The following is an 18,071-nucleotide window of genomic DNA, read 5'->3' on the forward strand; positions in this document are numbered from 1 at the left end:
AAATTACATTTTGGCCTAGTCACAGTTTGTCTGGTTGATGTGTCAAAGAGAAAGTAAAGATTATTCATCTGGCCAGGCAGTAGATGTCAGTTATTAATATCCTGTGCCACTGACATATTTCACTTTGTACAATATTCCAAAGTAATAAAAACTGTCTGAAATTTTGAGTAGGGCAAAGGACAAATCTCTCTCTCCTCACAGTCAGGTATCTAAAAAGCTCGCCTCATGCCAGGTACAATTATCACCAAAAAATCAAACCAAAACCAAGAGCCAGACAAAATGAGAGGAAAGACAGCAGGGAAAGACTAAAAAATGTTGTTCCTCCTCTGCAAAGCTGGCTATCCATCATCCCGTCAGGCAATTTAGAGTGGTGCGGTGGCTCTGCTGACCACAATGGATGTGATTCCAGGCAGCGCCCTCGCCCCAAAACAGGCGCTGCAGTGTTTTGCTGCACAAGAATTCACGTTAAAAAAAGTTGATGGGAGTTTTACCAAAAAAACAGGGGGGAGTGGAAAGGTCCTGTTGAGTGATATTTCTTGTGTACGAGGAATATGTTAGCCTTAAAGATGACCTGGTAGATTTCAGCTGGGCGTCAAGCTGAGTTAAGCAGTTTTATGTTGAAAGCATTGAGACAGGTTGTGGAACATGTGGACTTCCTGTCATTACTTTTTAAGCTACAGCTACACTTACTGTATATTATTACTGTATGTGAAGACCATTCACACATATGTAAAATGTCCATTGGTAGAAATGATGTTCTGACTTTTACATAAATTGTACTTAGAGTGTGTTTGCAATGCTTTAATGATGCCTTTAAACACCCATGAGTGCTACTTTATAGTGAACTGACATCTTCCTTTCACACATAAAAGATTCATGAGCAATAAAACACATTTTTACTCAGTTTAATACACTCAAGGGTTTAGCTGCTGAAGCTTAGCTCGTCCTGGTATGACCAGTGGCTTATGGCAGCTAACATTAGCAAACTTCAAATAGACATTAATGAGTCAGTTTGCCAACTTTATGACTCTTCTCTACTTGTGCTAATGTTATACTAGCATGTGTTTTAGCATTTGTCAGCTTTCCTTCAGTATTAACTGTGCTTCAGTGGGTGTTGTTAAACAGATGAAAAAAAAACACTTCCAGTTAAATAAATTACAGCTCAAAAGCAGCCATTTAGTTTTGCTCTATTATTCAGTAGGACACATCATTCATGTTAGATGTTTCTGTAAGGGACGTTTGGTTATTTTACTCTTGGTCTGTGACTTAAAAAAAAAAAATCAAGTTTGAAGGAATGAGAGCTGACATGTAATTCATTTTAACACAATCCAAGCTGCTTAACTGGACAATTTGAAATAAAAAAACAAAAAAACAAAAGTGATGGTTAAATAAATTACATGCAAGAACATATTCCTGGAAAATGACTTTGTTATGTGAACACTGTGTTTCTACTGTTTCTATTGAGTTGTCAAATCCAATATTATCAGTGTGCCCTCACAAGAAAAATGAAGCAAAGGTCTAAAATTCAACTGGAAAAACTGACCCCCGCTTGCATTGACCTGGGGAAGTGATGCTGCTTAGATGACGTCATATGTATGTGGTTATGTCCTTATAAGGAGGTACACAACATGCAATTTCTCACAGCACTTTTTTAAAAACTGTGACATTTATGTATTGTTATTATTTATTATATTTATTATAGTGTGGAATATGTGTAGTATATAACGCCTTACTGGAGTAGCACTCTAATTCCATTGCATGTTTTTTTAACAATGCAATGGCAATAAAGGCATTCTATACATGGTATTAAGACATCTGTTAGCTTCCTGTTTCCAACTGCAAGTGTCATGTTTTAAAAACCATAACAATGTTAAAAGATTTGTTTACTGTTTCTATGATAATGAAGGTTGCATAACTCTAAGGAAGTACTGTGTTTCAAGTAATAAATTGAATCCAAACCATGATCTTTCCTTAACTCTAACTGGTAACCAGAACTCAACCACAGCTTTGTCACACTATAAAACATCATTATTGTTTAACGGTGGTTTGGAAAGCAGCATGATCTACTACTATGAGTTATTCTAACAATGTCAGTTGAATGTGAACTGAATGTAGTGAAATGTTGTACACTTGTTTTATTTTAATGCAGGGTTTTTGGCTTCAGAATTGTTGTCATGGCAATATTCCTGCAGGCATCACACTGACAAGGTGGCAGATAGTCTCACCTATATCTGCATTTTTTTTAGCATCTGTGATATCCAATCCAGAATGCTTCTTGGATGGTTTGGTGTCATGTTAATTTGTTCAGCACAGCTTGATGGTTTTGTCCTGGTTGGAGCAGAGGAACAGAGAAAGCCCTGTAGCACCTAAACTGTCAACTGTGAAGTCTAACCAATCATTATAGGTCAGATATTATTTTTTTTCCATATTCTAACTGAAGTTTGAATTCCGAATGAGCAGTGACAGGCCTATTTTACCCTGGCCACCATGCTGTGGTAGCGGTTGCTTAGGGCCAGTTAACCCAACGTTTTTGAGGTCCATCAAAGAAATATGCAGATTGAGAGTTCACTTCTCTCCATGCTCGTCGGCATGTTTGTGGTCATTTTTAGGCAATGTCTTTGGTAAAGACACAGAAAAATGACATTCCCATTTCAATCCTTCAAAGTAGAATTGGATTGCTGAAATGAGGTCTGGAATCAAGCTGCAGCAGTTGCAAAAAAATTAAACAAAATCCTGTTTGAGGTTAAAACTGTTTTATCTGCATTTCAGCTATTCGTCTCAATGCTAAAATAAAACCCTGTGACTCGTATCGTGTTACCCACTGATCACATTTAGAGACTATTAAGTCATAGTGATTAAGTTTTCTACCAGCTGAATTCTTGTTTTGCTTCATGTTCACGAAATGCAAGTGAGAGATTCTCCTAAAGTTCTGTAGTGCAGGAATGAGGCTTAAAACAGGGCTAACCGTAACCAGACTTATGGCCAACACTCATAAAAGTTACACTAACCACAAATGTGGTTAGTTGGGAAATGCACTCATTTTTGCACAAATAACTACATGTGTGAACCACTGTGAGACTGGCTGGGCACGAGTACAGAAGTATAGTTAAAGTCAGGCCTTGCCAACACTCAAGTCAGGACACAGTGAAACGTGGGAAAGGCCTTTATTATAACATAATGATATATGGTAATGATCTATATATTTTTGAAGCTTCAGATGCCATTCGGAGGTCATGCAGCATTCCTCCGAGGATTCTCCTTTTGTTACATTCAGTGAAAAAAATAAAAGTATTGCTAGCTGTGATGTTTTTGCAGTGCAAGATAAAAGGTCACCTGTCACTCAAAGCGTTCTGTTTTCATGCAAGCATAAAACATCTTCTATAATGCTGTCAGGCAGTCTGTGTGCACATCAAACACACTGCAGCACTGATAGCTTGGAAGTTAAAGGGTGCAATTTGATAGAAATGCAGAAGTGCAATCAGTGGACATTACTGACAATAGCCCTGATTATGAACTAGGCTTTGCCATTTACCGCTTTGTAATTGTTCACCACATGGCTAACTACATGCTACATGGCCAACTGCCTTGTTAACTGCTTCCCTTCAAGAACACTGTGATCATCTGCTGCTGGTTTAATGAAGGTTTCCAGCAACAGCCCAAAGAAAATCATGGAACATGCTACTGATAAGATATCAGGGAAGCCAGCTCACTAAATATATTTGAAATAAAGCTAAAATCTTATCTCTTCACTTTAACCTTTAACTATATTTTCTCTCGTCTTCACACTTACTTGATTACATATATTCTATTTATTTTACTACTTCAATCAATCAATCATTATTTATATAGTGCTAAATCACAACAAAAATCATCTCAAGGCACTTTACCTTTAGAGCAGGTCTAGACCGTACTCTTTAATTTAAATTAAAGAGACCCAACAAAAACTCCCCTTTAACAGCAAGAAACTTCAGGCAGAACCGGGTTCTAATTAATTTGACTATTTACTATTTTACCAGCATTACTATTTTTATTTTCTATCCTATTTAAAATTAATATACCTATTTAATTTTTTTTAATGTGCTTTTAATGTGAAGCACATGGTGTATGTCAGTTCTTAATTGTAAAGCACTTTGAGCTGCATTTCTTGTATGAAAGCTGCTATACACATAAAGTTATTATTATAATTACTATTATTATTATGGTTGCTACAAGATTCTGTGTTAATATGCCTGATGTTAAGTATATGACAAACTACACTCATTGACAATTTGTTGAATCCCCCCAGAACTTTCTGGTTTGTGTTTGGACTTTTAGTTTAGTTCTTGTTTTATTTTGAAATGTTTTTGAATTCTTTTTGAATCCTTTCAGGCTACTTGGATACTTTTACTTCCTGTGGATTCTTGCCTTTGTTGATAGCCTCATGTGTTTCACCTGTGTCTCATATCACTCACCTGTGTTCAGTTAATAATTACTTGCTGTGTATTTAAAGTTCAGCTGCCAGGCTTCATGTCTTTGCTTTCTAGTCTCTAGTCTGTGACCTGAAAACCTGTATCCTGCCTGAGTACTGAACCTTGAGTTCTTGCCTGCACATTTTTGGATGCCTTTGCCTACTTTTGGACTGTTTCCCCAGTTTTGAGTTTTGACTATAGTCTGTCTCACTTACTCAGCAAGCCTGTGTAGCTCAAGTTTTAGGTAAATTGTTAAACTGCCTATATCAGTCTACATTAGGTCCTTCTCCTGTATTCTTGTTATCCTGTTTACACCAGGTGTCACATCATTTGAATAAAGTAGTGAACCCAGTCATCTTATCTGCAATCTAACAGCAAAGTCAGATCAAAACTCACTTGTCACAGTATATATTTACAACCCTACCCACACCATTTCCTGTCCTCACCGTTCACCATGTTGCCAGGCAGCTTTAATCTAACACAACACAGAAACGTTTAAAGATACATCACCTGCATTGGCGACAAGCTCCTTAGCCCGGCTGTGGAGAAAGGAAACAACCATGTGAGACACATATAGAAAACCATTTGATACAAAATAGTAGTTTCAGTTCATCTTTCCCTGACTTCAATATGTGTCTGTGAGATCTTCATGGGAATGGAATTTTATTATTATTCACACAGGCCATCAGTGTTCCAGTAAGTGTCTCTTTGATGAGATATGCAAGGCTGTAGCAGCCATTGGAAAAAGTGAGCTAAGTGACTGTGTGGTGACAGCTGTGAGTGATGGCAGCGTGGCTCACTTCTCCAGACTTGGGGAGCGGGTGAGAAGGTTGGCCGAGGACGCTGCCTTCTTGTCCAGACGTTTCCTCTGCCTCTCCGGGTTCCCCAGTTTCTCGCTGTTCCTACGAACCCTGGAACGCCACAGGACAGGATCAGCTTCAATTTCCAGAAGTTAAAACACATAGACACTAAATCCCACAGATGTATGCAGTCGCTCAGTGATTTGTGCATGCAAATGACCCATACCAGTGTGACTGCATGCGGGTACAAGTGGAAACAGAAATGTTTATCTTACTATATTTAAAGGATCTTTGATTTAATTCACCACTTTCCAGTGGATAATTCTAATTTATTACAAATTGGGCCTTTCTTTTTCAGTTTTGGCTGTAATGCTTTTGGGTTACCACACCATTGTACTCACCAAAGTACGGTAACCTACCCTTCACTTAACCTTGCCCCCATTAGTGACTGTTGCTATGCCTGTCAAGCCTTTATATTTTAGCACTGTACATATGCCATTCACAATGATAACAGTGGCAAATGTACCATGACTAGTGGTACTTTTTGAAACAATGAGTTCAAACAGAGGTAGACGAAAGCACCTTTTAACTTCTAGCTGGCGTCGGTTGATTTCTGCCAGCTGAAATGACAGCTATCGCTAGCAGATTTAATCAGCTGTAGCTAGCAAGCTTATTAACATTAACCCTACAAGTATGTATTGTAGTAAAATGGTGAGATTAAAATAGCAGGTCCAACACAAAAAGTTAGCAACGTCATTAGTTTAGTATCTGTGTAGAGGGTATGGAATTGCAGTGTAGAGCTTGTTTGCACTATTGTTAGCACTAATATGACGGGAAACCTACGTAATGCCATTCAAATGTTATCTATAGCAAAAACAATGGGTTAGCTTTATGTTCTACTAATAGTATTTTCAACTAATATGTTTTTTAAGTATCTCAGAGATGTGTGTAAATCCATAACTGAGATCTGCACTGACTAGATGTAGCTTTGATTGGACAGTCACTGTTTGGGGAAGAGGTTTAGCAAACTGTCTGTTGCTGACATTTGGGAACTCAATAGTGTTACTGCAGTCAAGTATAGTGGGGAAAGGATTTATGCTGCGTTCTAGTTGTACTTGGAAGTCGGAATTTCTGAGTTCTTAGTCGGGAAATTTCAATTGGAACATCTCCTGCAGTTGGATCTCCGACTCGGAAACTCCGACGTACCCCATCAGCCCCAATTTAAAAATCCAAGATGGCAGTGCCCTGCATCAACAGTGTGAAAGTTGTGGTAATATCCTGTTTATTAGCACTTTTGTCTTATTTGTATCTCATTAAATCACTCATACACACAGCACTGTCCAACTTCTATCTGTTGACATGTTGCTATGGTGATTGTATGAACAAAATACAGCATAATGCATTAGACAAGTAAACTCGGGTGTGACGTCATTCCCAGCTCTGAGTTCAGACTTCCAAAGTAAATGGGAAACAGCATTAGGTAAAACACAACTACAGCACATATAGAAGGTCAATGTTCAAGCAGTAAGTGGGTCATAATGGGTTTGGATTATAGTGTTACCTTCCACCTTCATTTACTATTATAAATAAGTTTGTCTGGCTTGAGGATTTGTTGTATTTTTGGCAACGATTTTATCTTCCTAGATCTTAACAATGAGTTTAATGAGTTCACTTGGTGACTTATTACTGATAAGCATGTTGAACAAAACCACAAACACACATCAGTAAACCATAATTAATCTTTAACAGCTTCTAAGGGCTTCTCGCGACACACACCCTGTTTCCTGGTGACAAGCCAGCATCACCAGAGGAAGTGTTATGGGACTAAAATAAGCTCTGGCGTCTATCCACGTCACTGGTCTCAGATTTAGGAAGTGTAACTCAACTAACCACCCCTTCTCCTAAACCTCTATACACTAATAATATATAAATAACACGTCAAATGCACAGGAGTAGTTGGTGTACATTAAGGCATAACCATCCCAGTACTTCAGGCTTCCATGGAGGGGCATGACAGAGCTGAGCTAAGAGACAAGACCATAGGTTATCCATCACCAATGAAACCTTTTACAAGCCACAGCAAGGAAGTAGCACAACAAAGAACACATGCATGCACAAGCACATACACACATAAACAAAAGGCAGGAGTGCTAAGGAAGTACTTTCTAATCACTGTTAGAAAAACAATCACTTGAAGAGTTCAGAGTGGAGAACAAATCATTGCATGCAAGAGATCCTTGATTCAGGGATGGATTAAAAGGTTAGTGTAGATACATAGAAAAAACTCAAGATTTATGGCGGTGTTCCTGCAAAACCCAGTTGATTGGCAGATCCTTCATAGCACTGTCAACACTGCACATCTGCATTGTTTTACAAAACGTTCTACTTTAATACTTTGTGGCTACAGTAAAGCGGTAACAGAGAGGACCACTTTAGGGTTTCTTTTGATGGATATTCACTCTGTTGTAAACTGATTGGACAAATATGGTATTTCAAAACATTTTCGGTCCATGAAAGGTTACATCTGTGCAGTCGTGCAAATTCACAACCTTTCTCATTCATTTCTCATTCACTCTTAAATGTATACATAGTGTAACCCTAACCCCAACCCTTTTTCTACATGGAGCTGTGTTCAATTGCCCTCACATCACATTTTCCACTGGACTCCAATTGGTGTGCCGTGAAGCTAATCTTGGATATGTCACTCAATGCGGACTGTTGCCATTATGTTCCAACACAGCTTTATGTTTCCTTTGCCCACTGCTCAAACACATGGAAAAGAAAGCACATGGACTCTGGAGTGAAAATGACGACAGAACGTGTCATCCCCCTGGGGTTTCCCACTCTAACACGGTCTAATCACACCCTGGTAACCTGAGACTTACTGCTTTACAACTGGGCTTTGCATTTACACAAGTCAGAATCAGAGAAAGAGTTGATTGGTTCTATAACACCATGCAGGGATTCTTGAGACAGAAGATGATTACGAAGTGATGAGGCGGAGGATGACAAGATCACCCACAGAGTTTGCTTCTCTCCTTCCTGGATAGTGGACAGGGGTCCAGAGCGAGGGCTGAGGTTCTGCTCTGATGTTCTGACTAAAGGCGAGGCAGAGCTGGGCTCCTCTGGAGAGCAGGCTCCATCCTGGAAGTCCTCCCTCTGAAGGCCTGTGATGGTGGTGGGCTGAATGGGCTCCTCCACTGACGATGTCCAGCTCAACTCCTTTTCCTGCTCACTTCTACCTTCTTCATATTCCTCCTGCTCCTCATCCTCTTCCTCCATACCAGGGACACGGTGGAGCTTGGCCCTTGTTGCTTCAACCATGGATTGCCCTGGTGGTAGGGCATCCTCCAGCTGCAGGCTCTGTGCCCGCTTGGGCGCAGGGATCCTTTCCTGCCCAGTGTCCTGCCCTAGGATGGTGGGTTCTGTCTGGGTTGACCTGTCCAGTGTTACTGGTCTGGGTCTAGGCTCCACGGACACTGGACTTCCTATGTGACCATTTGCATTGGTCACAGTGCTTTCTGACAATTGACTAGAAACAGGTTTGAGGTCAACACAGAAGTCATACAGGCAAATTACACACACATCATATTACACAACCAGGTTCTTGAATAAACTAGCATGACAAGCAATACAGCTATACATCAAGTGATATAAAATGATGGTGGCCCATACTGCTCTACTGAGCCCTTGGTGTGTAGGTCCAGTACCTGGTAGCAGGGTGACGGACTCCATCGATGGCTGAGCTGGTGGACAGTTTTCTGCTGCTGGTACAACCATCTGAACAGCAGACTTGGTTCAGCACCCGTGCAGCACTCGGGTTCACTGGGTAAGATGACAGTTAGTTATTAGGGTTATTTTGAGTGACACTGTACTAGCACCATGTCTACATGTCCTGTCATGTATTCGGGTGTACAAGGCTAGGTTTCTTCTGATATTTTTTTACACACTAGTGCCAATACAATACTAACATATTACAATTTATCTTTTTTTTTTAAATGAAAACATTTTACCCAAAACTTTTTTCATTTCACAAAAAAGGCAGTTTTCAAAACTAAATGTCTGAAAATAAACAGCCATAAATAACTTTGCATAAATAAAACTAAACATTTTGACATCATTTGGTACTAATATAAACTTGAAGTTCAATACACAGCCAAACATGTGTCAACCAACAGAAATCTGTTGTGCTGTGCATGCACGTACTTGAAAATAGCTTCATGATTTTCAAGCCTGACTGTTAAATGGTTATGCTATTAGTAACAAGGTGTAGCATTTTTTCTAAATGCACCATGGAAACATCTGTAGTTGTAATTGGGTTCAATTTAGGGTGCAACCATTAAATAATAATAATAACAATAATTATAGTACAGAAACAAGACTCCTGCACACACCTGTTCTTGATATAGCTACAATGCTTAAGTCAGAAGATCTCTATCAGTTAACCTGACGATGCCCAGCAGCAGAGTGGGCCAATTGTACAATATAAAATGTCACAACTCTTAAAACTGTGGTAGCTGTAACTTTTATATCTCCAGTGGTAAGAGGTCATTGCAGGTCATGCTACATATTAAACATGAGGATACTTTATTGCCGTTGTTGATGTACAGGACCTTTGAGTCAGTATCATACAGGATTGTGCAGAATGTTTTTGATTAACCAAAAACATTTCCATCTGGTTGTTTTAACAGTTTCTCTATTGAATTTCCATATAATATACCGTATCATGAGATTTAGATCAATATCACAAAATCACATTAGTGTACGAAGTTCCCATTTTCTATTTTTAGTTCAGTTTGACAACCATTCATTTGAAGAAACTAGATAAAATGTTGTGTGACCTGTTTGAATCATCATGTGAATTGAATCAGGGCTCTAACATTATACGCACATTCTACTGTGGTTCTACTGACTAAGTACATACAGGGCAAAGGAAAGAGCTCTTATGTGTTTCAAAACAAAGGTCAACTCATTCAGTTTTTTATTGCTTTCAACCACATCTCACTGCCATCATTAATAAATCAAACTGGCTCAGGAGCTTTTAAGGCAGTGACATACAGATATGATCTTTGAGCTGAGATTTTTCTATTGCCACAGAAGAATAAACTTCTCAAAACTGACAAAACAGACAAAAGTCAGCTGTGTAATATGAAGCAACGCCTGTGATCTAGTTCAGGGAGTCCAACTCCAGCTGCTGCTCCACTCACATGCCATACTCCCCTCACTGTAACACATATCTAATGCACCCATGCTGACATTGCTGCTGCTGCTGCTGCTGTCATTCATATAGCATTTCAAAAGTCCCATCTCCACCCCAGCATCCACCTGTCTCTGGTCTATCTACCCCTAGATGGGAAGTCTGAATCATCACTCTCCACTCCCTGCTGTGTGAGATCAATGTTTCCTTGTGGGGAGCCTAGATTCCAAACACTAATTCTACATTTATTACATTTAAATAATAATCTATTCCACATGAGTTGGTTGATTATACTGTGTCTAGGTCCAGTTCCATAATGTGCATGTGCATCTGCATCATAACTCTGCTGTGACACTAAACTGTCCAGGCCGATGGAGAAAGAGTCCTGCAGAGTATCACTCACCTGCGATGAGCTGCTGTTTCAGTAACGGGAGGAGCTGATCATGGAGGCGGATCCTGCGCAGGGCGTCGGCCAGGGAGGATTTCAGCAGCGTGATCTCATCCTCCTGCGCCTGCAGACGCACCTCCATCATGGATGCTCGGTCTGGAAACTCAGCGCTGCTGTCTGCTGACGCATCATCTGAAAGGAGAGCAGTAGAGCCAGTGAGGAAGGCATAGACATGATGAATTGATTTAGAGTTAAACTGGCTTTGAACTCTATTTACTTTTTAGGAAAGGAAATAGATTATTTTTTCATTTTTAAAAATAAGATAACGGTATTTCTAGAAATGTTTCTGGGAACAAAATCTAACCTAAGCCTGGAGCCTCTTAAGAGACTCGGCATTCAGTACGTTTACATGCAGCAAAAAATTCTAATTATTATTATTATCATTATTTTGCAAAATCTGATTTAGATACGATTGCTGAGTATACATGGCGTTAAAATGCTGACTATGAACAAATTATCTCTGTGGTCCGAAGTAGGTGTTTACAAGCGTTTTAAAAGTCCAAACTATGTCTGATACGATCAGAAATTCGTATTTTTTGCTGCATGTAAACATACTGCCTGTTGACAGATGTATTGTCACAATAGTCCTGTTTCCATTAAGGAAGTTCCAGGTAAAATCTAGGAGGCAGGAACTTTACAGGAACGTCCTCTCACTTGGTCCTCTCAGCTGTTGTGTCTCCATTGTAGAGTAGGACTTTGATAGAACCCACCAGACTGTGGATGTCACCTAATCATTCTGCAACAGTTTCAATCGTTGCATAATCATTGTGCGACAGTTTTGACTGTGATGTCACAGAGGCAACGCACCAAATGCATAAAATACCCAATCAGCAATGAATCAACATCAATCCCCAACAGTAATCACCATTTTTCGACATCCTTATATACGAGGCATGTCCAAACTCTTCCATAAAGAGTCGTGTGGATGCAGGTTTTTGTTCCATCCAATCAAGAACACCTGATTCGACCAATCAACTGTCTGTTTGATTCAAGTCTGGTGTGCTCCTTTTGGTTGGAATGAAAACCTGCAGCCACATGAACCACTAATGGATTAACTAAGATTAGTCAATAGTATATATAGTCATCAATCGCAGCATTAGCAACCCGTTAGTAGAGATTTCTGCTGGGTGTTACTTTTCATTTCTGTTATTTCAACACCTGTTGAATCATCAACAGTAGTCAGAGCTGAGTATTTGTTCGCCCTGTATGATTCAAAACTTGGCGCGTCCTTGGTGTTACCTGTCAAAAATTGAGCGCTACAAGTAATCATGTAATCTAAGCACTGGAATTACATCACAGAGTTACTGATGTGAGTCACAGAGTAATGAAGGAGTGTTGAAATCACAGATAGGGGTTAAACAATGGGTAATATCAGCCCCACAGCTAGTTCATGCCTGTACAATAGTCTGATCCAAAACCGCCTGTCAGTCATCTGGAATTTACCGTAAGTAGTACAACAAATTTCTCGTAGTACCTGCCCACACAGATATTACACCAGCCAAATCAGAGTTGCACCATCGTCAGTTGGTTGGTCCCCAATGAAGAACAGCATTTTAAAGACTTTCCTTACATAGAATGGAAAACTAATGACTGAGTTCAGGTTATTCTTATTAATAATATAGTCAAAGCATTTTGTAAAGTAAGTCCGTCTTGTCGTCATTAGCTGACAAAATGTAATCAGGACATTTCAGCTGACACTACACAACACCTGCAAGCCTTTTCCATCCAAACTAGCTTTTCCAAACTGAAAGCCTTTTTCCATCAGGCTCTGTCTTTAAAGAAGCCAAACAATTTGTTTCAATCAAACTAATGGAAACACAATTGCACTTCATTTTCCCCCCCAATATATTACAGGACTGTGTAAAATCTGCTTGACATCTGGATGGAAACGGAAAAGGAAAAAAGGGCCTAAATACATGCTAACAGTTCTGGATTACATAACTACAAGTACAACAACGTGTGTGTGTGTGTGTGTGTGTGTGTGTGTGTGTGTGTGTGTGTGTGTGTGTGTTTCCTGACCCCATTTTGAGAAGATATTACAGATGTTTAGAGCATTGTAATCTAACAGAGGAGTGTCCAAAACTTCTCAAAGACCCTATTGTGTGTGTGTGTGTGTGTGTGTGTGTGTGTGTGTGTGTGTGTGTGCCTCCTTCTGTTCTTGTGTCAAAGGATGGAACAAAGCTGTGCGTGGCGAACATCAGGAGGATAATTTCCCACTCTTAAACACTCCAGCTCAGCTCCACTCAGCTGTGTTCTCATGATTACTCAGCCACTGAATTCTCGCTCAGCCATTCTAAGTGTTATTTCTACGCTGCAGTCCAACAAAGCCCGACTGTTAATTGAGCGAGGAGTTCTGAGGAGATGGTTTTGCCCACGCAGTAATAAGTAGGTGAGAGCCACATGGACTCAATTTGAGTAAAACGCCAAAGGTCTACATACATAACCTGGAATTACAACATGCCAGTAATTATAGTCTTAACCTTCATTTCCACTAGTGTAAATTCTCTGCTAGTTGCCACACATTAAGCTTAGGATTGAATTGTGAAAATCTTTAATTGTGGGCTGAGTTTAAACCCATAAAGCCATGTAAAGCACAATGATGCTCTTATAATAAAGCAAGACAATGAATTCTCAAATAGTTGCCAAGGCCTTTATTTAAGTCAACTGCAGAGAGAACCAGGCCTTTATTTGAAACAGGCTTATATTACATGCTTTATTTCTAATTTGAAGGTTAGATCTATATTTTAGTAAGAGGATTCCTTGTTTTCTGATCTTGTGTTCATATTCCAAATCAGTGACGTCCACTAACCAATAGCTTTTTCTTCTCTCTTGTCATTCACTATTTTCATTTGCTTGAACTTTGCTTCTTTATTTTAAAATGACTGTTAAACTACTGTGAAACACAACATTTCCTTCATAAATGTTTGACAAACTCAAAGCACATAATCTTTCCATTCTCTTATGATCTGAAACATCTGCATGAAGCATTTATTTCATTGACAGTGGCTTAGCAGAAAGAACAGAAGAACAGTGAAGTGAAAGCTCAGTAGTGAATAAAAACTGGATCTCTCTAACTAAGAGCAGCTGAGTATGACACAACTCCATTGTTCTACTGATTATTTAATTATTAAGTAAAGTCTTGTAATGTGTTTTTTTAACTAAACTTTTATTAACCAGTGGTCTTTTTTGTTCATACTGGCCATGTTTCATTTTTCCTATCTTAAATATGGTACCTTTAAGGCAACATGTGCACATTTCCAGCTCTGTATCTATATTCTGGGGCTCGACTGGAATGTCTTTCCATTTTTTACAGTTCAATAAACTCTCATTTATCTTAGGCTTATACTGGCTCTTTTTTCAGCCCCTCAGTTCAGAACCTTAGCAACAACCTTAGCAACCAAGTCTAAGGAATGGACAGTTGTTTAAGGTCAAAGGTAGAAAAATCATTGCAAACTAAGCCTTCAGAGCAGGTTGAAGTCTTGGCTTTTTGCAGCATGATATGTTACATCTGATATCAAAAATGGTCCCAAAAAAAAAAATCACAAAAAGCACAATATGTCCCCTTTGACTTTTCAATACAAGGGGAAAGCCCAGAATACACAGGATGGATTATGTACCCGTCTGGCCTGGGAACGTTTCTAGTTTGCTTAAGAGGACCTGGAGGAAGTAGCTAGGGAGAAGTGTGTCTGGACTACTCTGCTTAGCCTGCCACCACAACTCCAAGAGCTGTGTGGGAAAAAAATCTAAACAAGGTTTATTCTGGTAGCAGAAAAGTACAGTACGTGTCACTTAACTGCCCTGAAAGGTTTTATGAGGCGGTCTGACCAGAAATGAGCTGACAAAGAAACAGTAGGATGTAACAGCTGCAACTACAACTGGACCTCAGCCTTAATGAAAACCACAGCCTGCTACATATGGAGGGTTTTTTTCATTTAATTTGTGATGTATTTATTTATGGTGAAACCTAAGCAGTATATCTTATTTTATTTTTAAATTTTTAGTATTTATTTATGTATTTATGCTTGATTATAATTGTTTATGTATTTAGTTTTGGCCTTTAAAACACTCCATACATAGAAACTGAGAAATGGAGTTGACCACAACACCTCTGCACAATAGGGAAATGATTCAGAGGATGAATAAGATTGTCTGGCTCAGCTTTCGATTTCATACAAAGGACACATGAAGTTGCATCGTCGACTTCTTTTTATCAGACTAAAGACTCTGCAGGACATTTAATCAAGAGACACTAAAGTCTGATGCAATCGTTTATCTGATCGCCTGACTCTCCTGCTACTTTCTCATGAGTTGTAATCTAATATCCAAGTTCAAATCTTAATGCTTCCTTAATACTTCAAACATGAGTCATCACTGCAAAACAACTTCTTTGAGCCCTTCCCTGTCAGTTACAACAGAGCTTGGCAGACATCCAATAAGTACTAAAATACTGTAATATTTCAACAGTGTTATTTCAACAAACTTAGTGAGGTCTTTTTGACAGTGTGGAAATGGCCTTTCACATTATTTTCACTCTGTCTCAACCTGCCTCATCCATAGAAGTTTGAAAGAAAGCGTTTGAAGCACGACCATAGCTGCTTTAAGTCATAAGGGAATCTAGTTCAAAGATATGAAGATATGAGTTAACATCTCTGCATCTCCCCAAATCACAACAGTGTTTGCCACTCAAGCTGATTGGACCGAGGAGCAATGGAAAAAGGTGGTCCGGTCTGATAAACAAATGACAGAAGAGTTCAAGGTGTTGCCTTGGCCTCCAAATTCACCAGATCTCAACCTAATAGAGCATCTGTGAGATGTGCTGGAGAAACAAGTCTGATCCATGAAGGCCCCATCTCTCAGTAAACAGGATTTAAGAGGATCTGCTGCTGATGTCTTGGTGCCTGATACCAGATGACACCTTCCAGGGTCTTGTGGAGCCCAGGCCTCTAAGGGTCAGGTGGGTGCATTTCCCTACCATTGCCTTGAAGGGACGCAAAACCACTATTTACGGCATTCCATTGATTCATTGAAAAGATGATCAGCAGATGAATTGGTAATGAGATTAAGCGTTGCAGCCCTGATTTGCACATTGCTGGTCAATATATTGTACATTTCATTCTCTTCAATTTAAAATTTAAACCTGTAGCAGTTCTTCTCAGAATATATTAGACATTATTTTTATTATTAATTTCTGTTTTTTATATTATTTAGGATTACTTAATTTTGCGTGTGTTCTTGACTGTTATTCCTTGTATGTGCAAACCTACTTTGCCATAAACCTGGTTCTGATTCTGACCAATCACTCCATGTATGTGTATCATCTAGAAATGTTCTTAACACTGTTCATTCTTCAGTTAGAGAGTAGGAGGAGTACAAGTAAAGGACTTTCACTGAAATCTAAAAATCTCACCTTTAGCAGTGTGATACATGCCTGCCCTAATCATTCCTAACAAGTCAGTATGTTTACATGCACACAGGAAACCAGATTACTCAGAGAATTCAGGCTACACTGGATATGAAATAACCTGTTTACCTGTAAATTACTTTAGAAGTGTGGATTATTATTTTTAAGTTTACTGCATGATGCCGCATCTTCATTCTGTGTGTGTGTGTGTGTGTGTGTGTGTGTGTGTGTGTGTGTGTGTGTGTGTGTGTGTGTGTGTGTGTGTGTGTGTGCGTGTGTGTGTGTGTGTGTTTGAGGGCTGACAAAGCAGTAAGACAACGAGTACTGCTTTTCTTTGTAGCATTTTATAAATACCCAATGTTCCCTTCAGGATACTAACTTATTTAGACTTTTAGAGGCAACTAAAAGTTGTGGGAGAAATCCACTTTCTCCTCAGTTTGTCCAATCCTCTACTCTGATTACAGAAAGCAGGTTTATTTAATAAATGAGATTATCTAACTGGAGACAGCAGACAATATCCTGGTCCCTTGAGTGCATCTAAACACTGATTGTGTGCTGGATAAGAGTCACAAAATCTGGAGGTATGTGACCCACATGCGACTTGAATTAAATTGAACAAAATGGACACTGTCATGATAAAATGTTAACATTGTGGTTGAGCCCAAACAACAACGTAAACACAACTCAATGTGATGTGATATTCTTTATCTGTTCACATTTATGTTGGAAAAGTATGGAATTTCCAATGTCAATAATGGTACCTGTAATTCAACATTTTCCAATCTCCAACATTTGGCAATACATTTCAATTCTTCATCATGTCTCTTTGAAATTGCTAATTGCTTATTTTGTCTTTTACAGATACATGACTATTTAAGGAACATTAAAGATACAAGAGTACATTTTTAAAAACTGAGCTAACTGAAATATGAATCAGTATGTAATGTTAACCATAACTAAGGAAATGGATTCTCTGATGTGTTTCCATCAAATAGTGCTAGACAAATATACTTCATTCCTTCCTGAGTAGTGACAGTAAACACAGTGCATATGTGTTGAGATCTTATATAAACAAAGTCAAGTGTGTGACATGTAAGATACCTGTGTGTCCCAGCTATAAATATCAAGTGGTAGCCTCCATCAGGCCTCTTTAACCTTCTTGCTGTTAGCCTGACATGCTTAACGGGTGTTTCAGTTCACCCACATACACAAAACAATGGGTTTTATTCAACCAAAGAAAGGCTGCTCTGTTAGGGCTATACTGGACCTAAGGAGGTTGAACATGGATCTCAAAGTCCTCCCATTTCAGTTGCTTTGTACCAGCGATGTCTTTCAGAACATGACTCAAGGATGATGGTTCACTCCTAGACCTCAAAGATGGCTATTTTCACCTTCCTGTTCACCCAGTATAGGGGGTAAAATGACTCTGATTTGTCTTTCATTCCAGGAGGCAGATCAAACGATATCAAAGGTCTTCAATAGAGGTTGGTCCAGGCAGTTTGGTACCTTCAGAGGAGACGGCAATACATCAGTGTCCTAGAACTGCAGACTGTCCACTTGGTGCTGAAAGACTTCTTGCCCTGTCTCAACCATCAAGCATTAAGGGGGGACCCTCCGATCCCCCCGATAACACCCATGCTTCACAGGGTGAGACTGTCAGATCATTAGGGCCATTGAAGATATGGTTCTCCACACTCCTCAGTCTATTGGATGGAGATCCTTGGTAGCTCCCATTCCAATTGGATGGGAAGGTTTGGCATCAACTCTGGGTATGGCC

General features: G+C 39.3%; 1 protein-coding gene across 2 annotated transcripts in view; it reads right to left on the bottom strand.

The window, feature by feature from the left end:
• Positions 1 to 18,071, bottom strand: part of eml3 (EMAP like 3) — a 56,824-nt gene that overhangs the window by 20,246 nt on the left and 18,507 nt on the right. The window contains exons 2-6 of one of the 2 annotated variants that reach the window (XM_053343854.1): positions 10,849 to 11,025; positions 8,959 to 9,073; positions 8,271 to 8,780; positions 5,249 to 5,359; positions 4,959 to 4,987 (exon numbers count right to left, since the gene is read on the bottom strand). In XM_053343854.1, coding sequence (XP_053199829.1) covers positions 4,959 to 4,987; positions 5,249 to 5,359; positions 8,271 to 8,780; positions 8,959 to 9,073; positions 10,849 to 11,025 — 942 coding nt within the window. The remainder of the gene's footprint in view (positions 1 to 4,958; positions 4,988 to 5,248; positions 5,360 to 8,270; positions 8,781 to 8,958; positions 9,074 to 10,848; positions 11,026 to 18,071) is intronic. The other variant, XM_053343855.1, reaches the window with a different exon arrangement.

Source organism: Scomber japonicus, chromosome 22, assembly GCF_027409825.1.
Source record: "Scomber japonicus isolate fScoJap1 chromosome 22, fScoJap1.pri, whole genome shotgun sequence".
Taxonomy (NCBI): domain Eukaryota; kingdom Metazoa; phylum Chordata; class Actinopteri; order Scombriformes; family Scombridae; genus Scomber; species Scomber japonicus.